The sequence below is a fragment of the Stegostoma tigrinum genome, chromosome 14, assembly GCF_030684315.1.
Source record: "Stegostoma tigrinum isolate sSteTig4 chromosome 14, sSteTig4.hap1, whole genome shotgun sequence".
Lineage (NCBI taxonomy): Eukaryota > Metazoa > Chordata > Chondrichthyes > Orectolobiformes > Stegostomatidae > Stegostoma > Stegostoma tigrinum.
In genome coordinates, this window is record NC_081367.1 from 23,007,548 (window position 1) to 23,029,854 (window position 22,307).

General features: G+C 41.1%; 1 protein-coding gene across 4 annotated transcripts in view; it reads right to left on the minus strand.

Moving 5' to 3' along the window:
- epha4l (eph receptor A4, like) overlaps positions 1-21,553 on the minus strand; it is a 102,561-nt gene extending 81,008 nt beyond the window's left edge. The window contains exons 1-4 of one of the 4 annotated variants that reach the window (XM_048542047.1): positions 21,004-21,553; positions 19,336-19,403; positions 15,696-16,359; positions 5,617-5,716 (exon numbers count right to left, since the gene is read on the minus strand). In XM_048542047.1, coding sequence (XP_048398004.1) covers positions 5,670-5,716; positions 15,696-16,359; positions 19,336-19,403; positions 21,004-21,187 — 963 coding nt within the window. In that variant the 5' untranslated portion in view covers positions 21,188-21,553 and the 3' untranslated portion in view covers positions 5,617-5,669. Of the gene's footprint in view, positions 1-5,616; positions 5,717-15,695; positions 16,360-19,335; positions 19,404-19,495; positions 19,711-21,003 lie in introns of those variants that run through there. The other 3 variants (XM_048542045.2, XM_048542046.2, XM_059651041.1) reach the window with 3 other exon arrangements.
- Positions 21,554-22,307: the final 754 nt, after the last annotated feature.

Here is a 22,307-nt window from a genome sequence, read left to right on the forward strand (position 1 = left end):
GCCTGTTCTGTTATTCATGTTAAGTGCCTTTAGAAAACATTTTAAGGCCAGGTTTAAATTTAAAATGATTTTTCATTCTGAGGCATGCCGCCACCTTCTAATATGGAAAAAAATCCTGTTAGTGTGGTGGTTGCCTGGTCCCTTCCATCCTAACTTCATTGAAGCCAGATGTTGCCAAGTGCTGGTTGTGTTTTGATAGATCAACCACACCAGTCAACATTTGGGAGAGTTCAAGTTAACAAAGTGTAGAGCTGGATGAACACAGCAGGCCAAGCAGCATCAAAGGAGCACAAAAGCTGACATTTCAGGCCTAGACCCTTAGACTATATCAAAACACTTTAGATGGTCTCCCACATTCTACCACCCATAAACATGAGGTCATCCAAAAATCTGCCTATATTTAATATGCGGCAAGTCCCATTCCTTATCATTCCTGTGCATGATGTCTTATACTGGTTCCTGATTAAGACATGTTTTGGATATCCTTCGCCTCTCTCTATGACTATGACTATGACTTCCTGCAATCCCACAACTCTCTAACCACACTTCTATTTCTGGCCTTGTGCATTCCCAAATTCATTATATTTATGTATGTTGTTTCAGTCAATTAAATTCCAACCTGCAAGTCCCAGTGAGGATTCATTAATTGGATTGATTGAAAACATTTGCCTTGTTCACATTTGCAGTAATTTCCTTTTCAGGACACTGCATTGAGTCAGAAATCCAGTTGTAGCAAGCTGCCACTTAAAACTCGGAAGAACATATGGGGAACTCTCAGCACAGTGCATGTTGGCCACCTTCAGTAGCCCTGGATTTTGCAATTAGGAGCAATGTCACTGTGTCAAGAAATTGGAGGTGCTTGCAAAACTGAAAAGGATTCTAATGTTTCTCAACACTTGTTTTTGTTCCTTTGGTTGAAAACATGATACTGAAGTGTCAACTTCTGGTCACCAATAAAAGAAACTAACCTGATAGTGTGTAAAGATATTGTAAACAAAACAATCCACTAATCCCCTCCCATTGAACAATAGTTTCTGCACAAAAACCCATCTCAAAAAAGTGGTGCGAAGGTGTAAAGTCAAACAAGTAAGAGAGGTAATATATAACAGAAGATAAATGCTTCATTTTATTCAATATAGAGTAATCCTCAAAGCACAATCAGAGTTTTCTAGTCAAAAGTAGAATCATTTTTTAAAAATTCTTCTGGTACAGCGCTGATATTGAATCACAGTGTACTAGCTACTGCAGCAGAAAGACAAGAGAGCTGTAATTACCTGAGAAGGTTCATATTACATTCTTCCTGTTGCAGTAAGTAGCAAACAAGAATTCTCCTTGTGGTGTTGCACTGTTGTTTGTAAGTGGAATGGTGACTGGTATAAAACTGGGTCGCACTTCAGAAAGCAAATTACAGTCTGTATGAAAGGCAATGGATGAGAAATTGGGCTCTTTAGCATCCATTTACTATTAAAACTTAAACACTACGATGGTGGCCACAATGCATTGTGCACAGTGGGTTGTGCCTCATGCCTGCCACCATAGTCACAAGAGATACTTTACCAGAAGTATGAAGGGCAGATGAACACAATGTCAATTAGTGCTCAAAGGTGATTTGACTACAGTATGGAGTTAGGCCTCAAAAATTCTTGTAATTTGTCAGAGGGCAGATTTTACAGAAGGTAGCAATAATCTGCAGGTGCTTTGTATAGTATAATTCACAATTACACTGATTGCAGCTTGTTCTTCCACTGCAGCACTTGGAAGCTGTATGGTTTTTGCTGGTAACTCTGTAAAAGCGGAGGCATAAACCAAAAGAACTGCAAATGTTGTAAATCAGGAACAAAAACAGAAGTTGCTGAAAAAGCTCAGCAGGTCTGGCAGCATCTGTGAAGAAAAAAATCCGAGTTACTGTTTCATGCGTGATTCTGAGGAAGAGTCACTTGATCCAAAACGTTAACTCTGATTTTTAAGTCACAGATGCTGCTAGACCTGCTTAAACCATAATGTTTGGATCAGCAACCGTGTGAATGAATTTGGCTCACTCTCTCTTTCATGCTGGAAAAGATGAGTTCCAAGCTCTGCCCAATTGATGTCAGCTTCACATTGCTCTCTGGCATTTACTGTAGCCTTTCTGGCAAGCTTCCAAATCAACAAAACACTTTGAAGCATATGTCCATCATTAGCATCCTGTGTAAGCCACTGTAAAAGTCCAAATCAGAATTCTACAGAGCATTTTGGCACCTGCACTATTTTTAAATCCCCAGCCCTGATGGAGTTGACACCTACCATGATACGTAGGTGCCTGAAGGCTCTTGTAGTAGACTGGTAGTGCCCCTACCTTTGAGCCAGGAGGGTAGCAGTGGTTTTGAAAATATTAATGCAGGTTCAAGCCTCCATCCAGTTAGCTCCTGCTGCCTCCATTTGTTTTCCCATCATAACTACCATCACTTTTGCCGGCAAGTTATTTGACTTATTTTTTACGTTCAGAGGGAAAGGTGCCCATGGGTGTGATGTAATGTGTTTTGGTTAATGATGTCTCTGTGGCCGAATAACTGGTAGTGAACGCAAGTTGTGGAATGTGGATGGGACTGTTGTAGCCGTGTTAATTGCGGAGAATGAGATGAAGCATATGACCGTTCTGCTTTTTCCTCATTGATGGGGATTTTTGGCAGTTGAGTAACACGTGCAAGTATGATGGTTTGAGTAGTTCTGTGGCTGGTTGCATTTGGCAGAATATGGTACTTGAAGATGCATTCACTGGCTTTGGCCGCCTCGGTGAGTTCACTGAAATTCTTGCAGCACTGCACCCAGATCTTCCAAGCTTCACTTCCGACATTAATGGTTATCTGTTGCAATTACATTTTGACTGTGAATCAGAGAAACCTCCTTCCCATTGCAACTCCAGGATCCATTACAATTCATCCAGTAAGAGCTCCAGTGCAAAGTTTGAAAACTCCAGAGCCAGTATCTCCCTTGTTGTAGCACTTAATTCACTTTTCCATTTCAACCACTTTTTAGCCACAACTCTAAACACCTGTCCCAGCTACACTATGTCTCCTATAGAAAGCTTTAGCTATTAATGGTGCTAATCAGCTACAATACTGGCCCCGTGCTGATACATCAGCCAATGAACAGCAGGATTGACGTGCAGTCTGACTGTTATCACTGGGGGAAAAGTTAATTATGCAACACGATCTCAATTTCATTTTCAAAATGTTATCCAGCGTAGACACCAATTTATCAAATCTGTCTCCTGCACATGTCTGAGCAGCTGCAAATACTAGAAGACTGTAAAGTAATGCTGCACTTTTCACAAAATGGATGCTCGAGATAGAAACTACTTCCCACTGATAACTTTATAAGGTACATTGAATATCTTATTTGTTTTTTTATAGTTTGAAGCATTTCCACAATTTTCAGGTCAGTCTTTATGAAAAAATATTCAGCAAACCACCTTACATTCACATTGTATTAACACATACCTGAATATTTCTCGATGACACTGCTGTATCAAACTACATATACATCTCCCATCCTCTCCCATTTTAAATAGGAAAATGATTTGTCGAATAGTTTTTCTGGACCTTATTTCTTGATAATGCCAACCGCCTAACAGTGTGTCTCATTCAGATTGTTAGGCAGAATTTTCCCATGCCTAAATTCTGGGCAGAGAGGTGTAGGAGATGGGAGGTAGAGAGTAGGGCATGTGGATTACATGATATTCACACAGCACTCTGACACGGTCTAACCACTGGACCATTTTATCTGAGACAGAAACGCAAGCACACCTGATGTTCACTGACCAGTCGGGGGGATAATTTAAATGACAGATCCCTTTAAGGGTTTTAAGTTGCTGCCCCACTAACCCCAATGCTGCATGGGGGACATTATCAGCTCCAGAGTGGGAAGTCTCCCTGTGACTTCCCAACAGAAACTATCAGATACAAATGATGGTTGCCCTATGGAAAGGGTCATCATACTAATCACTAGAGCCTGCTTGACTGGCCTCCACGGAGAGAACCAATCTCTCCCCTGGAAGGAGGTGCCTTCTTGTTCTTGCAGCCCTTGGTAGCAGCTATCTCTCGCTGTTGTTGAGGGTCTAGGGAACTGATTAAATTGACAACAAGGAAAGCTAACACACTGTCAATCTACAAACAGGTCACCTCTGGGGAGAATACCACTACAGTCCCAGTGGCTGCTTATGAAGGCTAAGGAACCAAATGGTAGTCCCAACTTCAGAACTCACGCACCCTCCCCACCCTGAAATTTCTGGGATAATCCCAAATGTTTTGTTAGAAAATGAACTGTAGCCTTCTACTGAAGAAGGATCAGCCTAACTCTTTGCTTCGGCCCAAATAAATGAAGAATACTAAACCGACTGCACAAGTTTTCAATCCAATACCAGCCTAAAATAATCTTGTGTATGTAAATGCAAAGCATTTTTATTGCTTCCCATAGAATAATTCAAATTTCAAGAGGTAGTTCACACTTCAATTTCTGAAAACTTGAAATATATTCCACAGAAAGCAATAAATGGGATTCACATTTGAATACACAAGAGCTAAGTTACAACAGGTATACATGCATTTTAACAAAAATCTTGTACATATTTTACATTTGCTCCTACCCCAGACTGAATTAAATACCTTAAAGTCAATTTTAATATAGACATTGTGCTTTACAATTGTTTTGATGTCAAATTCAGATGAAATTTCCTCACACACGAAAAAGTAATTTTCTAAACTTTTTTGAGCTTTCATAACCATTACTGATTAAATGAGGTGTCGTTTTTACATCTACAGTGTGTCACAGCAGCCTATAAAGTAACAGTGCTCTCTCCATTCAAAAACAGCAGATATATTGACCTCCCCAGTATTCTACATTTAAAGGAGAATTGATAAGATCTTGTGAAGCCATGGCTAATTACTGTGTTATTCATATCATAAGCTAGCTTTGACAGGATATCTGATAACAGAATGGAATTGTGTGTACAATATTGAGTCCTTTACATGCTGATATGTGTCTGCTTGTTACTGTTTATTCCAGCTGTTTGGAGGGAAAACGGGCAATTTAAATTGAGGTGCACTGATGCTTTGCCTAATGGAGAATATGGAGGGCTAATTTTAACTCTAGATGAACGAGATTTACAGTTATTCAAGTGTTTATTTGCACTAGCCTCCCCCATTCCCAAACCACTCCCCCAGCCCAAGCCCATTGCTCCATTTGTGCAATCAGTAGGAAATATATTTGCATTAGTAAATGCGCTTTGAAATTGTTTGCAGTGATTTGGTGTTTTTTCTTGCCACAAGTTGAAACCATAGCAAAGAACTAGCGGAAGGAAACAAAAGGTCAAATGACACAAAGGGTTCAAAACAAGTATGTAATTATGCTGCAAACCATAGCAATGTAACAAATTTTAAAAGCTGCAAAATTACACAGTCAGAACTATCAAATCGAAACATTGTAGGGAATTTTTTTTAAAAATCTCCCTTGAGCTACAATAGACTTGCCTTGACAGAATGATGATCCAGTGCACTGGTCTTCAGGTAATGTTAAATTGTGCCGGTGTTGCTGGGACATCACATTTTGGGTTCTATGTACTTGCTCGAAAATCACATACAATGATACTGGAGCTCACAACTACTGTTATCTTCGGTGGGTCTTTCATGCCACTATTCTGAGCAAACCTCAGATTTGTTTTCATTTTGCCAAATTGAACCTGTGCTTGGGAACACAGTCATAAATCTTATTAGTGTGTTTTTTAAAAGTCACCATCAATACTTCTAACCTCTACAACATCACTAAGACGACTGCAACCACCATTGCTTATATCCTACTTTACAGCTGTGAACTTCATATACCAAACAGTCTCGACTTTAGAAGGGCAATATCCACAATCATCATCAACAGGTGATTCCCCCCAACCCCAATTGTAAATGAATGTAACGTTAGAAATGTGTATGCAAGAGTATTATATTTATGTCAGTATATGTATGCTTTAAAGATGGAATGTGATTTTTCTGGAGAATTTTATGTTCTAAACAGGTTATATTTCCACTGTTATAAGTAATGATTTTTAGCATTAAAATCATTCTGGAAAAATTACTTTGGATGACTAACAGTGGGGAGAAACCATTCAGCACATGAATGTTCATAATAAAGTTATCTTTTAGAATGAGTAGGAAGCCGTTAGCCAGATCCAGGCAAAATTGGTCAAAGATTTCATTTAGTGAATTCAACAGGCACAGGGCTTATATATCCATTGTCAAAGTAACTTTGCTGTTTGGGCTAACTGAATCTGTACCATGAAGTGATGTATTCAGCTCATAAAAACCAATATGTTCAACCCTTACAACTAAGCCTCATACTAAGGTTCACTCAGAAAATACATTTCAAAAACAAATTTGTATGAACCTCTTTCTTCAACTTCAAAGCCTTTACTGTCAAATTACACGTCACGACAAATGCAGACATTGTTTATGTTTTGTATTGCACAGGCCCTCTTCTCCCATGTGGTAACTTAAAGAGATTAATTTATACAAGTGGCCTGAGTAGAAATTTTCAAGTTGTGGTGTAGTTTAGAGGGAACATTGTTTACTACCCTGGCAAATTCTGCAGACACATTACTCACTTTCAGCTGCATGCAAGAACAAGTACACAGTAGATATAAAACATCTTTAACAGAGTAAATCATGCCAAAACACTCCTCAGGAGCAATTATCAAACAACTATGACACCCAGCCAAAGACATTAAGGTAGGTGACCAAAAGCTTGGTCAAAGGGTAGGTTCTCAAAAGCATTGTAAAGGAAGAGAGAGGATTAGCGAAGAAATTCTAGAGCATAGGACCTAGACGGCTGAAGGCACAAAAGAGAAGGAAGTGGGGGATGCGCAAGAGGCCAGAATTGCAGGAATGCAAAGTTCTCTTAGGATTGCAAGGCTGAAGAAGATTACATAGCTGAGAGGGGTGCTACCGTGAAAGAAATTGAGAGTTTAAAAATTAAATGATAGATGGACTAGAAGCCAATAAAAGTCAGCAAGCATGCTGCCCAAGTTACTTGAGCAAAGTAACCGAGTCTGCATAACAAAGCAAAGTATTCAGCTGACAAAAAGCTTGCAAGAGCAGTAGTTTTGTGGAATTAACATACACAACAATAAAATGAAAAGGTTAGATACTACCAGCTAAATAAGTTATGCTTGCATCAACAAGAAAAGATCACTTTGTTGCAACTGCATCATATGAAGGTGTGGTCACTGCCAAACTAAAACTTCAGCAAATCAATGAAAGATATTGATTTTTCAGTCAAGAATGAAATAAAAGCCTAAATACTATCTGCCATAACAGTGTTTTGATTTCTAGTTCACTCTGAAAGATAGGAGTTGCATTGTTAACTTTTACCAAAACTATGATGACTTGAAACATAATTGTGCCAAGATTGTTTTATGGATTGATATTGTTTCTACAAAGGATGGGGGAGGAAGATACTTAATACAAAGTATTTCAAGTATTGGCCAAGTATTCTGGCTACCAATTGTTTTGCACACTGTTCTCAATTTCTCTGGCTTGCACTGTTGAGGCAATTACATTCTTTGAAGTGGTCTTTCAACTAATCTGTTCTCGTTGTTTTTGGGGATTAGCCTCGCTGCTAGATCAAGCTTTCCATGTCTGCATTACCATCGACAGCCTCTTTTGCACATTGGCACAGCTGTCAAGAGCTTCCTGGTGCTTCTCAGGCTTTTTCCCGCTGCATCTAGCGCAAAAAAGTCCTGGTATTGATTCAAAGCTTTTGACATGCTAATTTGCTTTGCGACTGCATTAATCACTTTCCCATTCTGGCACGCTTCAAAATGGGCCATTTTTCAAAGCTGGGATGTCTTTTTCAACACAAATGCACATATTTTCAAACAAACACATTCTACTATCAAGTTCATTGCCTAAAAGTCTCCAGCCTATCTATTTACAAATCAATATTTTTTGTATTATTGCCCATGAAAGCAAAAAAAAGACATTTGTTTTGTCATATAACATCTTTCAATTTCAAGCAGAACAGCCCCACGAGACTGAAAGTGCAGAAATAGCTGTTTCAAATGGGAGTCTGTTAGGAATACATCACTTATGATTAGTAGCTATTCAACACAACATAAATATACAAAATGTAATTATAATTAAAGAAAGTCTAAGGTTGACATGGAAATTAATTAAGTTAGGCACAATTACTACCCTAATTGCAGTAATTTGTTCATCAAAATTAGCAGGAATGGTGCCATCATTAACCCACAACAGAGCAAGAGGGTCCATGTTAATTTTATGATTTGAGCTCTTAACGTAACAACTACTCACTTTGACTTTTTAAATTAGAAATTGATTCCAAACTTGTAAGAAATATAAAATAATGACTATTCAGTCACTGCAAAAATAAAAGTGTACCTAAATATTATGTTAATTTGAGACAGATATTCAAGCTGGAGTTACAGCTCAGTCATTTCAACATGTAAAAACTGAATATTTGGTGATTTTCAAAGTGATCATGGCCGGGGGAAAAAGATTGCATTTTCTGTCAGCCTCTGACCCCTTTAGCTAAAAGAAACAAAGAGACGTTCTGGAGCCAAGTCAGAACACAGTCAAATGGCAAAACGGCAGGGGATCAGACTGTCAAAACAACACTTGGCATTCTATACCGGACAGTTTCTGATGCTTCTGCTATTCACAGAAACAGATCCTGAAAAACGATCTGGAAAATCCCAGGCAAAAAACAGTAATAGCACTTGTTTTTGCTGCCAAAGCCACATTGAAACTTAATTTTTGGACAGCAATCGAACATTATGTTGAGCATTAATAGTTACCAAAACAAACAATGACAATGAGTTTCCAACAAAATAAGTGATTTGTCCCCAACACTGTGTACGATTTGACTTCTGATTTTCCGTAGCCCGTAAGTTAAAAATAACTTAACAAGAATGTAGTATAATGCACAAGGGTCATGATTGTTAGTTATTGTATTTAACTTGAAACCAGTGAAGTAAATTGGGTTATCCACATCATTAAAGTGGCAATAACTTTGCCTGTGGTCTGGCAATATGAAGCTGCAAAATAAAATTAAGAATTATTACATAGGTTATTATGATTTGCTTGCTTCAGTTCGGTCCTCATATGTACTATGGTTAAGTGATGAACATATCTAATTTTCAACGGTCAAAGTTAACCAAAAATCTTCAAGGCAACAGTTTGTTGCTATATACTGCAATGTTAATATATTACAGTGCAGATGAAGCCCTGTATATCTGCCACGTATAGACAGTTAAACAAATAGAGTGGTCTGAAATTGACATTAAAATGTGCACCAAGAGTCTAAGGACAATAACTAACTCAGGTAAGTTTTGGCTGCAACGCAAGTGAAAGTGTTCTGGGCTGTTAAAACATGCATGACCATTAGCTGCCTACCTCTGAATCCCACCCAACCAGAAGAAAATGATGTGTGGAAGGAGTCAAAAGTCCTGTCAGTAAACTTATCAATGCTGCCTCACTTTTTTTTTTAAATCTCCCTGCATCTCCCAGTCAGCTTTGATGTCCACTGCAGGTAAGCAGGAGCCTCATGAATATTTCGTAAATCTGGGTATTCAGATGTAACTGGGACTCCAATGACATGTTCACACAAAATAAAAATTTAAGTCAGACTTCTTCAGCAAGCCTAGTAGAGAAAAATGTGATTGACTACAGCACTGCAAGTGGCCACTCGCTGCAGGTACTCAGTTCAGTTATAACAGAATGGATGTGAGATTGCTCGCTGAGCTGGAAGGTTCATTTTCAGACGTTTCGTCACCATTCTAGGTAACATCGTCAGTGAGCCTCCGACGAAGCCTGTAATTGATCATTAACCCATCGAGGTGTTTGGGTAGTTAACTAGTTACTCATTTTGATCACTTTGAGTTGAAGAGGGTATTAGGACATTTGTGCACAGTGGTCATTACCCTGCTTCAGTTTAAAAGGCCTGAGTTCAAGTCCTACCTGTTTCTGAAGTATATCGTGACATGTCTGAACAAGTTGATTTCATGGGCGGTTGCAGTACATTAGCAGTGTCCCAACCTCTGACCCGAAAAGACCAGGTTTAAGTCCCACCTGCTCCAGAGAGATGTAGTAAAGCCAAAAAGACTGATTAGATGATATTTAGAATTGAAGGGGTTTCTGACAACTCACCCTCAAGAAACTGGAACAGATAAAAGGTCGGTGTCATTCTAAGTGTAGTGTGTTGGGTTCAGGAAGAGGGAGACCAGCAGTGTCAACAATACCCTCAACTTGCAAAAGCAGCCATGCTTGGTGCACTCCAAATGCAGCAATTCACGAAATCTGCTTTCCGAAGGGTTCACAACACAACAGGGTCTCCAGGACCATCTTTCCCAACTTGTGTGAGAGCTGTGGCAAAGGAACCTGCACTTATCTAGCATACGCTGTCTAATCTCGACAACCTGCTGCTTGCTGGACCGGGGGACCTTGTGACAGCAATCCCTGTCAGGAGTACCACTACTCTCTTTCTTTCAGGCTACTATTTCAAAGCCCTCATATACTTCTGCTTCAAAACAACCAATAAATGCTTTATTATCAACTTTCAGCTGATACATTTCCTTCCCCGTACATGACAAGAGTCACAATAAGTACCATGAAATTGGTAGCAGTAATACTAGAGGCATACCTTTCTGTATTATTAGACATGGTTCTCAAACAACTTTTCCCCCAGGGGATGTGTGCATCTCCTGTAGAGGGAAGAATTGTGTCTACTGCAAAAAGACAGTGGAGATGAAGCTGTGATTTATGCACGTAATTGAGGAGCTGAGAGAAGAATGACATAAGATGCTATAAAATAAAATTATATTAAATGGCCTCACTGTAAAATAAGGAGGCAGTGCACTGCCAAGTTAGTGCAAGTTATGCAATTTCGAACTGATGAGATCAGAATGCCATTAGTAGGAAGAGTGAGCGTGACAGGTGAAGTGAGCAGAGACGCTAAATTTGTCCTTTTGATCAATGATGAGGGAAGTCTTGCAGTTAAGGTGAATGGACTGAATCGCAGAGGAAGGGGATGAGTACAGGCATCAGAAGACATTCAGAAAGGAGGTGGACTGACCATTCCTGACCTACTGATGTCAAAGAATCCAGGCCTGTATTCAGATGCTCAGGGTGGTGCCCTTGCTTTGAACTTCCTTTGTCACCAACAGGCAGTAAAATGGCAGTGTTGGATTTTATTTTGCCACTTTGAGGTAAAGGAAATTTTCACCCAGCCCTGGCTGCTGCTGAATGTGCAGCCCTCTGGGGAGGCATCTGAAACCCAGGAAACAAAACTAACGTTTTCCTCTCTGTAAAGATCATCAAGAAGCAGGATTTGTCATGAATGAATGCATTTGTCTGTTATGAGGTAGATTGATGCTTTAGATAGTAACCGATGATTCCTAACACAAGGACTCAACGCTCGCGGCTGACGTAATTGTCCAAACTGCCCTCCAATCAACTGTAAATGAGGCTCAGTCATTTTAGACATTAGGTCTCATGAGTTTACAGATTTCTAATTTCCTTTATTCCCTTACCCACTGCTCCACACCTCTCAATCCAATTAAGATCCTGCCTAGAGTTAAAACAGCCTATACTTCAACCTTGCACAGAGTCTCTAAGCAGCAATGATCTTGTGTGTAAAGACACAATTTGGAAAGGAAGTTCCCTTCCTTGCAGGAATAGGAAATGGGATTATTATTCCGCATAATGCACTGTAAGATATTTGTAAATGAGGACATTGATATATGCAAGAGAAAGCTGACAAGCTGGTTGACAATGTTCATTCATCAGAACAAATGAATGGGGGTGACAGGGTTAGTACGATGATGATGACATTGAGGAAGATCATATTGATTTTTCAGCACTGACTGACAGTAAAACACCAGCATGCTGCATGTGAATCTCATGTACTGAAGTCAGAAGGAATTTTTCCACTGCTACATTTCACATTGCAATCAGTCAAAGTAATAATTTAGTTAGGAATATTGACATGCGTTTGAATTCTGAACAGCAATCACATGATTAAAACAGACTTTTTCAATAGGCCAAATTCCTATAATTTTTTTTCTCCAAAGTTACACTAATATAAGTGGTTTTACTTTGATAAATTACTGAGTAATAACAAAGAACAAATAGATACCTTCATTCTATACCCAAAAAAACGATTATGCTCTGTGGTTATACTTTAAAGAAACAACATCTTTATCAGAAAAACATTTGACAGTTCGGCCTACATGAGCATATTTATCCAGGAAGTAGTTGTGCAGTGGAATAGAAATGATCCAGATTCCAGGAGGACCACCAATGCCACAATTTCATCATAATGTTGAACCAAAATTACAGGTGAACATTTCACAGAGATTCACATCAACTGCTTGGTAAATGCAAACAGAAAAATGTGTTGAACATTTTCCTGTAAAACTGTTCCCCTTTAAGACTGCCAGAATGTTGGACTGAAGGCTGTTATTGTTGCCTTATTGTGCAAGTACTGTATAACTGCTGACAAAACCTGTTGGCTGTTTATTACTCATTCTGTAATTTGGCTGTAATTGTATATTAAGATAACAGTACTATTCTGTGACTCATCAGAAATGATACACCCCCATATTTCTAACCTACCTACCTTACTTTCGGTTGGATTGGAAATACTATCATGTCAAAACAAGTATTATACATGCCCCAAAAAACATTTATTTTCTTCATTGTGGAAGTCTAGCTCAATCACCAAAGACAACTGTTGCTCCAACACTACAACCTTTTTTTTCATTTGTTTGGATTAATAAAATTCACAACAGAACATCATAAGCTTTTGTGCTCCTGAGATGCTGCTGGGCCTGCTGTGTTCATCCAGCCTTACATTTTTATTATCTTGGATTCTCCAGCATCTGCAGTTCCCATTATCTCTGATCATAATTAACAGACTGTTTTCAAACTGAGGATTATCGTAGTGAGGCAATAATTAAAGAGGGATCATAGGGAGTTTCTGAATGATTCAACATCCAGCAAAGGAAATCTGCTGTATAAACACCACAACGTTGATTCCTTGGGAAACCTAGTGTTCTGGTTCATTAAAAAGAGCTACTGAAATTTTGAAAGGCAGTAATAGAATGTTATTTTCTTAGATTATGTCAAATCAAATGTTTTGATGAGTTTGTGATCAGCGATACAATCAGCAGACTCTTGTGCTTGCTATCTTATCAGGCAGTCTGTCAGACTGCCCCTTTCATATGAACTTGCAGGTGGCACAGACAATACTCGTCTGTCACTTTGAAACCTCAGATACGTCCCTTCCAATCTTTCAATTCTTTCAAGTATTAACACATTCAGCTGAAAGTGACAACTGGAAGAGGAAATGTAATTCTGTCCCACGAGGTCTCAGGCCCCAGCAGATGACCAGCGTTGGTGACTGCAATCACAATAAGCAGCCACCATTGCTGATTGCCAGGCTTTTGTCACACCATGAGATCTTAATCAATCTAACTCTGACCCCTAATGACAGGAGGAAGATGGATGAGGAAGTAAGTGACCCTTGACCCCTGCTCCATAATTGTCCCGTCAGAATCCTCTCATACAAAAACAAAAGGAGCGATTCCTATTCAGAAAGATTCAAACAGTCAGTTTTACTTGAATCAAATGGGGGTGGGGTGGAGGGGGATGATGAATCCCGGTCCCCTACTGTGACACCTTGTCAATTCTGTCACAGCAAATGTGGATTTTTATATTTAAACAAAAAAAACCTATTTAACTTTATATGACAAAATGAACTTCAGATTGAAGATAGAAGGTAAGAAAATGATCCTTCGCCCTTTTGGGCAGCATCACTTTACTATGCTTAATATGGCTCACTCGGCTTGGTCAAAAAATTGCATCAGATGACATTACAATTTTAAAAAACCAAAAGCGGTTAGAATTTCAATGGTCATCCAATATTGAATCATGCCCCGAACCCTCATTTCTTTCTTTAACTTTTGTTTTTTATTTAGTAAGAATAGGAATGATTGATCTGAAACTGGGGAATAATTTGTCACTGGATTACCAAATACAAAATTCTGATTCATCCTCTTTAGATGGTACTGTAGATTCCAAAAAACGATACGATGATAAATTCTACTGGCGCTGTTTCTGCACCAAGTACCAAAAGTGGCCTGGATTCTGTCACTCAATGAAACCTTTGGTTATGCTCAAGAATATTTTAGAGAGCTGTACTATCTTTTATATTGTCCATTAGTCTCTAAGTTATCACAAGGCTCTTTTTGATACAGTGCAACATAATCAGCTACATAAAACTTAGACATAATACCAACACAAGTTTTAAAAAACTCATCTTGTTATTAATCAGGACAATCCAATAATGATCCATTCAGCAACATATCTTCAACTCTTGATCATCTCCAGCATGGCCAAACTAAACAGATTACAAAGTCTATAAAATATATGAAAAGGCGGCTGGTATTTATTTTCCCACATTAAAACTGGAGTGAAATCAACACAATACAACTCAAGGAAAAGGGAATATAGGAATACTTAAGCTACAAAAGTACACAAGAAAATACAGCACTTCTGATTAAAACTATTCAATTGATTTGACAGACATTTTGTAACTTCATGCTGTTCCAGCTTCTTTTTAAAGTGCAATTTTACTGTACACACAAGTAAGTTATCCAGTGCTTAAGTACAATGATGTTATTTTTCTTTGTTAGCAGCTCACAGTCAAAAACTTCTAAACATGGATAATTCACAGTAAAAATTATTTCATACCATTCCTATTGATGTTTAGGTTACATCCTTTTTAAAAAAATTTAGCAGAAATTAAATGACATTCTGATTAGTTCAGTGTCATAGAATCAATACTATATGTTTATTTTATTACTAACATTGGGGGGATCACTTGCAATTTGCACTTACCTTTAGATGCATTAACTACAATGGAAAGCTGCAGCAATAGTTTCTCATTAATCAACAAGATTATGATTTTTAGATCATGATATGGGATTCCATCTTAACTGCAGTATAACACGACAGCATTGCGGCAATTTGAAAATAAATAATTTGGAAAGCACTGAGGTTCTGTTATGTGGCATTTTGCGAATTATATCAGCTTAACAGCTTTACACAAATATAGTTATACTAAAATATCATTGTAATTTTGTGTCCTTTTGAATGATATGAATTGGAAGAGAAGTCAGCATGGCATCACAATGACCAACATGAGGTTGTTCACAAGAAGGGCCCAGTGACATTATCATTGGCATTGAAATGGGTATTCAATCCAATATTAAAATCTTAAATATTAAACATAGAAATATGTGTTATATTAACTGATTTCTGTGACAATTAATGTATGTTTGACTTTGATTCCTTTATGAAAACATAACTTACAATTTCTAATGTTTTAAATTTCTGATAGTTTTGAAAATTCTACTTTACTATCTGTAAACAAGCAATTTGATTCCTGTACTTCAGCCTGTCTGTTATATTACAAGAGTCAAAGAAACACCACGTGGAACTGACAGAATTGTTAATCACACTGTTCTGTCTTATAAGTCCCACTGGACCAGCTAATTATCCCAGTTCACACGATACGGTCTCATCACTCGTGAAGTTACTTATGTACAAAATCAAAATGAATTAAGTCCAAATACATTATTATTATCCTACCTTGGCACTCTCCATTCTGTTCTTCATATCCAGTGTTACACAAGCAGTTGCCAATGGGCACGAGCCATTCTCCATCCGCACCACAATACATTTTTGGCTCATCTTTCTCCTCAGAATTGTTCACACAGGAACCACGGACTTCCACAAGAGATGAGGTGTCAGCGCCTGTGATGGTGTCAGGGAACTGTGCCAAGTTGTGTACTGTCAGTGGACATTTCTTATAGAAAACACGGACAGATACCAAAGCAATGCAGGCACCCACATCTTGAAATGCCAAGTAGAAGCCTTTCTTAGTGAGTGGTCCTACATCCCGGACTTCAGTATTCAGTTTCATCACACGATCGCCAATGTCCACTTGCGTAAAACTCTCATCAGCTGCAATGGTGTCAATCTTTATGTACCGGTTTTCTGAGATATACCACTCATTATCATTATTTGACTCAAAGTAAAACAGGTTAAATGTCTCTTTGCATGTTCCCATGACACCTGGCAGACTGTTGCAGTCCCTAAGGGTAAACTTAATCTCTATGTAAACTCTCTGGGCTCCCTCACGAGGGACCCAATCAGTCCGCAGCCAGTTATTTTGATTTGCTTCCATCACATTACAGACCTGGTACGTACGAATCGGAGTATTCTTCTCATCCATGATACTTACTTCCTCCCACTGTTAAAACAAAACACATCTATCTTTACTTCCACGTCTACACATTACTGTGTAGCACAGTTTGCTCTCATTAATACAGAATTTACCCTTTTGGAGAAATGCTTGCAGTGTGAAAGCGTAATCTACATTTCCCAAGGCCACGTCTCATTCTACTTTCAATAAATCCAGTAATGATGGGTGGTAAGTGGAGCTGGTTGGTTAAATATTGAACAAATTGCACGCATTTTTGTAGTACGTTTCATCAAATAACTACAGGTATAAAATGCTTCCTGAAGGGAGAGGCAAGGAACAATAAAACTTTAAGGGAGATGACTGATGGTGACACAGGTTTCCAGGCGTTTCTTGAAGATGGACTGTGAAATCAATGCATAAGGATACAGGAGACTGTTCCCAGGGGAAATGGAAGGACAACATGTGCAATATACTTGGGATAGAACAACAGAGAATATAATTGGAGGCAGTACTGGAAAAGGCTGCAAAGATAGTTTTGTAAAGGCATAATCAGAAGCAAAGGTAATGACCTTTTGGCGAATCCTAGTTTATGTATGCTTGGTGAAAACAATCTAACTTTTGTAAGGTGTACTGAACAGTATTGTTATAGTCCTGTAAAATAAAACTGGTGTAAACACGTAAAGTTGAATCATTTTAAATTAATTCGCATTTTTAAAAAAAAGTTACATAATGACTCAATACACAGCATTGATAATCAGGCTACACATATTTGCTTCAAACGTGAAAGGATGAATGGTGCGCGTGGTGTAGAATGGAGCTTGAATTTGGATGGTATTTAACTGAAGGCTGAGCGTAACCTTTCATTCCGCATTTGTCAGCGTGGCTGGTTAGGTTTAATTAGAGAAAGTGGAGACAGTGCACCTGCTGTGTTGCCACACATGAATCCTCATGTCAGTCCCATAATATCTCGGTCATTACCCTGACTTGCCGGGGAATTAATAAAGATTCAGTGGCCATCGCGCCATTCTGGGCTCCCGGGAGATTGGGTTCCAGGGTTTAAATTTATCAGCAATGTGTTAAATCTTGTTAGCGGCAAAACGATAAACTCTAATTAGAAGCTGGCTTCAAATGAAGCTACACGGCAGGGTCATGTCTGCCTCTCATCTCCACAACCTTTATCAACTGCTCAGAATGATTGTGTGATGTTCAAGCCGCTCGAGTGCCTCGCCGCCGTGTTAACTAATTCCAAGCGCTCATATTTATTTTTCAAGGGCACAAGAGCAGCTTTTTAAAAAATGTGTTTACCGTAAATCATGCCTTTCAATGTAATCACCGTCTGAGTATATTTTTAGAAGGTGTATTTGAAAACGTAAAGTCAAAATATTTCCCAGGATACCATATTGTATTAAAACATTGACCCAGCGAAATCTAAAGAAATGCTTCAAGTACATTTTGTGTGGCACAGAAGCAAGGGACAATTTAATTTTTCACAAGGGTTTACAAATAGAGTTGAAGTACCTGTTGTGAAAGCAACGAACCTCTCAATTAAGTGAGAAGCGTTTCAACATTAAACTCCGTTTTGTAAATAATAATTTTAAAAAGTGCACTACTTGCCCGCAGCCAGAGCCACGGGCCGACGTTATTGACCGGCCCATCAATCAGACCCAAATCGGTGCGTTCAATACTGCGCTACTCTGCTGTCCCCACTCCAGTTCCCCCGCAGAAGGCGTGACACAGTTCCCTCTGCAGTCAGTGGACCATGCCCTGGATGTTCGTTTCGAGTGGGGATGTCTGACTCTGACTGAGATAAAGCGGGGATACATTTACTAACTAATTAAACCCCCAAGCCCCAGCTGGCTCCCTCCCTCCAGTGCCCAGCGAATGGGAGACACACGCCGGCGAACGGTGCTGACTGCGGTCTCAGCCTCCACTCGGGAATACCCATCCATGGCCAGCACCGTGCAAATGCACACGCAGCAAACAGAAGATGCAGCTAAAGTTCAGCTCGCCTCTCCCCCACCCCCCGCCAACCTCCTCTAGGCTTGAGAAACCACTATTTCTACAACAGAATCGGTAATGCAATGCCGATCAGTGAGAGCAGCAACAGTGCTAACGTTTAATGACAACTATAGCATGGTGACTGACAGCCTTCCTTACATTCCCTATTTCAAACATTGGGAATCTACTTCGATTCAAACAGGAGTTGATTGTTCTCGTTTGGAGATTTTTTTGAAGGGAAACTGGAAAGAAAATTCGCTTCTTTTAGAAAAAAAGAGAGGATTCAGGCCCTGTTGGCTGGTTACACGGTGTCTTGGGGAGAGTTGCAATGGCTAGTTCCTGAGCGTGGGTCGATGGCAGGAGCTTGGCTCCCTTCTTGTTTGCCAACTGTCACTGGTCTACAAGTGGAAGCGGTGTGCAGGTATGATTTCCCCCTAGCTCCCCGAACTCTGCACCACGCTCTTCCCTTCCTCCTCTCATCTCAGTCCCGACAAAGCTGGCTACATTCTCAGGAACCGGTCTATTCCCACACAAATGAATCCCTTCCACATTCAACCGGTCCCCACTTTCCGCTGATTGTAATCCTTCCTAAGCCCTTCAGTAATTGGTTGAATTCAGTCTGAGAAGACTCTTTCGAGGTATTCGCAGTCCGTTTTAATGGTGAGCCCTGTATTCTAACACCTCCTCCGGGGCACAGTCTTAAGGATTGATCCTGGATTTCAGAACCATTTGATCATTACTAAAACCACCTCGTTCCTGTACCACTTGACCAGCTCAGTTCTGCTGCTGCCCTTTTCGGGTTTCCAAAGCTGGACTAAACCCCTCCCCCCTCCCCTCCGAAGGGAAGGTATCGTTTTCCCGGGACAAAAAGCGATTCAGTTCAAGGGGAGCACTTTCAGAAACCTGATCCTCCCGCCGCGACCCGCTCCAAAATGCTGCCGGGAGCTGGGAATGGAATCGTTCTCAATCTGCGTGTGTGTGTGTGTGAGAGAGAGAGAGAGACAGAGTTCAAGTTAGAATACTCACTCCGCCTTCGGAGGGGAAAGCCTCCCAGCCCAGCTCGCCCTGGACAGACCGGGAGTCCAGGAGAACAACTGTGGGGAGTGAAAGAAGAAGCCATTAGGAGGAATGTAGCAGCAAATAAAGACTCCCAACTTCTGCTTATTTCCAAATAGCTTCAACCCACCTTGCTCAACTGCGAGTGCATTTCAGAAGAAATGAACCTTGATACGACCAGTCCTAGCCGCAGCCTATCTGTTTAATATCGCCCGGGGCCCGGTCTGAACGTGTTCAGGGGTTTGATTGAAATGTGCGTGAACCGTAACTCAAGAGGCACCAGGCCATACGTTATCACCCAGACTTTGCAAGGGCGCGTTTGCAGTGGTCAGTATTTTTAGATGGTTGAAAGAAGAGGGAGAAGTCCCCTGCTTGACTTGATATGGTGCAGACAGGAGGATCCTGCCACATGCAGCGGTTTGGACGCTCAGGTAGCGGAGCAGCACTACCCCTCCCTCTCACTGTCTGTTGGCATGGGCAACGGGTGGGGGGAAACAGAGAAAAAACACTCAAAGGCGGTGCAGTGTGTAAGATCACCCTGGGGGGGGGGGGATGGTTGTGCAAAAAAGCAGGTATCAGTGGATTTTAATGGAGGGGGGTAATTTCTTCATAGTGCATGGTTTTCTTCAGTGTGAAAGCAGTTCTGAAATGCCAGCAGCAAATGTTTAGTGGGGCGCAGTTCAAGAATTGTTGGAAAGCACCCACCAACTTCCGCTGACCGGCACCTCACTGAGCAGAGCGGGTTTGCAGGGGAGGTGGGTGAAGAAGCTGAACACCAGCCCACCACCCCCTCCCCCATTGCTTGTTTGCTCTATTGGGATGAGCTGAGACGTGGACTACACAGCGGGAGGACAATGAAGGAGAGGGGACGTGGTCTGAATGCTGAACAGCGCTCACCACAAAACAGGGCTGCCCTCAGTGGAGAAGCTGTGTCTTCGTGTTTCTCTGCACCTCCCCCCGCGACACCCCCCACCCCGCCCCATTAAAACTCTTCAGGAAAACAGTTAACCCGCTGTTGCTGTATTCAAATGACCCAACTGCTGTGAAAAGTACGTTTTTAAAACATATATAGTAACTCTCAAAATCCTCAATCCTCTTCGGATTGCAATGCTTCACAACCTTGAACTGTTTCTCATTTCCAACGCGAACTCCCTGCTCGGTGTAAGAGTTGCTGAAAGGCTGGTCATCTTTGTGAACACAGCTCCTACGGTCGATTACTGAAGGTGTTGGGTTAGGCTCGGGGCTGGGGAAGGTAGAGACTATCGCGCACACACATTGGGGGCAGCACGCTGACCAAGAAGGGCACTTCCCCAGCTCAGTGCGGGGGTGGGGAGAGGATAGTGTTTGAAAGGAACCCGCTCCAACAATTTAAAACCCCGCAGGGTCGGGAGACCTAGCTGCCCCGGAGCGAGCCGTGGAGAGGGAGCCGAAGGGAGACAGGTAGTGAGGAATGACGAAGGGAGGCTCTGGGTATCTGCCCCTCTGTTTTACTGCCCTGACCTCCCATCGTTGCGTGCTATAGCTCCGATGCACTGTTCATGTTTGCTGCTGTATAGGGGGTAGCTCCGCTCCAAGTTCACAAACCCTCGCAACTTCCCCGGGGCGCACAGTGGGGAGGGGGGAGACGATCCGACTTACCCTGGTTAGGAGGGTGCACCTTGGAGCTGTAGAAGGCGGTAGCACAGCGGAGGGTGAGCGCCCAGGCAGCTAACTGTACAATCCAGGCCATGGTTAATTGTCGCTCTCCTCTCTCAGCTCGCCTGCCTGCCCAGTTTCCCGGTGGAATAGCGAGTGGACTTTGGGAGCTGCGGTTTGTAGACATTGCCGGGGAGGGCGGGGACAGAGCCTGACGTCAGCCGTCGATCAAACCGATCCCAGTCAAAATATTTGGGGTTCTCTGTTTCTAATTCTCTCTGCCTCTACACACAACTCCAACCACGGACCCCCACCCCGGGCCTGAACTAGCCTTCAGAGTGAGATCAAAAGCCCCAAATAACAGCATGGAGATAGTCCCCACTACCCCTCTCTCACACACACTCTCTCACTGCGGCAAATCTCCTTCAATTCTCACGTGTGGTTTTGCTGGAGACCTGTATCAGTGACAGAGAGAGAGAGACGCCAGTACATATACACAGTTCTCCGACTTCTACACACTGGCTAAACACGTTCCCCACTCTCAAATGGATATTTCTGCACTCTCTCCCCTTCATCATTTTTAAAAGTCCCACCAGAGTTATCATTTTGGGGACGGACACCAAGCATTTGGACACTAGCTGGTAACTGAACTGAGGGGCGATATTTCGGATTCTCCAGCAGCTGTAGTTCCCATTATCTCCTATAACTGATTTGAGGGTGCAGGTTTGCAACATTTTGAGTATAGCACGTGGGCAGTACAGAGAAAGACTTCCGCAGAGCTCCAGGGTTTACGGTGGTCCCGTACTCTCAGCGTTCAGAGTTTGGAATTGCACCATATGTTTTCATGTGCTCTTCGCTCATTTTAATAGCTTTACCAATCGAATCATCCATGGCTTTAAGCCAATGCCAAAAACCCAGCCCCTGGCCTGTTCCCAGGTGGGCAAAGCAAGACGTTCCACCAATCTTCACCATCGAGATGTGTTTTTTTCCTGTACTGGCGCTTCCCTTTACGTTGTGCCTTACAAATATTTCAATCGTGTGTTATTGGAGTGACTGAATATTCCCAACAATGGAGTTTCTTGCAGCAAGAACCGTACAATTGTATGACTGTATTAAACATTGGTATATTTCCAACACTGTGGGATTTATTGGGCATGCCAATATGAATATCTGTTACATTTCGCTGGAGGTTGGTGTGTGGTGGCGGGTGTTGCTTTACACTCAACCGGAGCAAAACATTAACCTCTCGTGTAACTTTTCAGAAGTTGCTTCAGTAATGTATTAAATCTCGGGCCCAGATGGCTGGA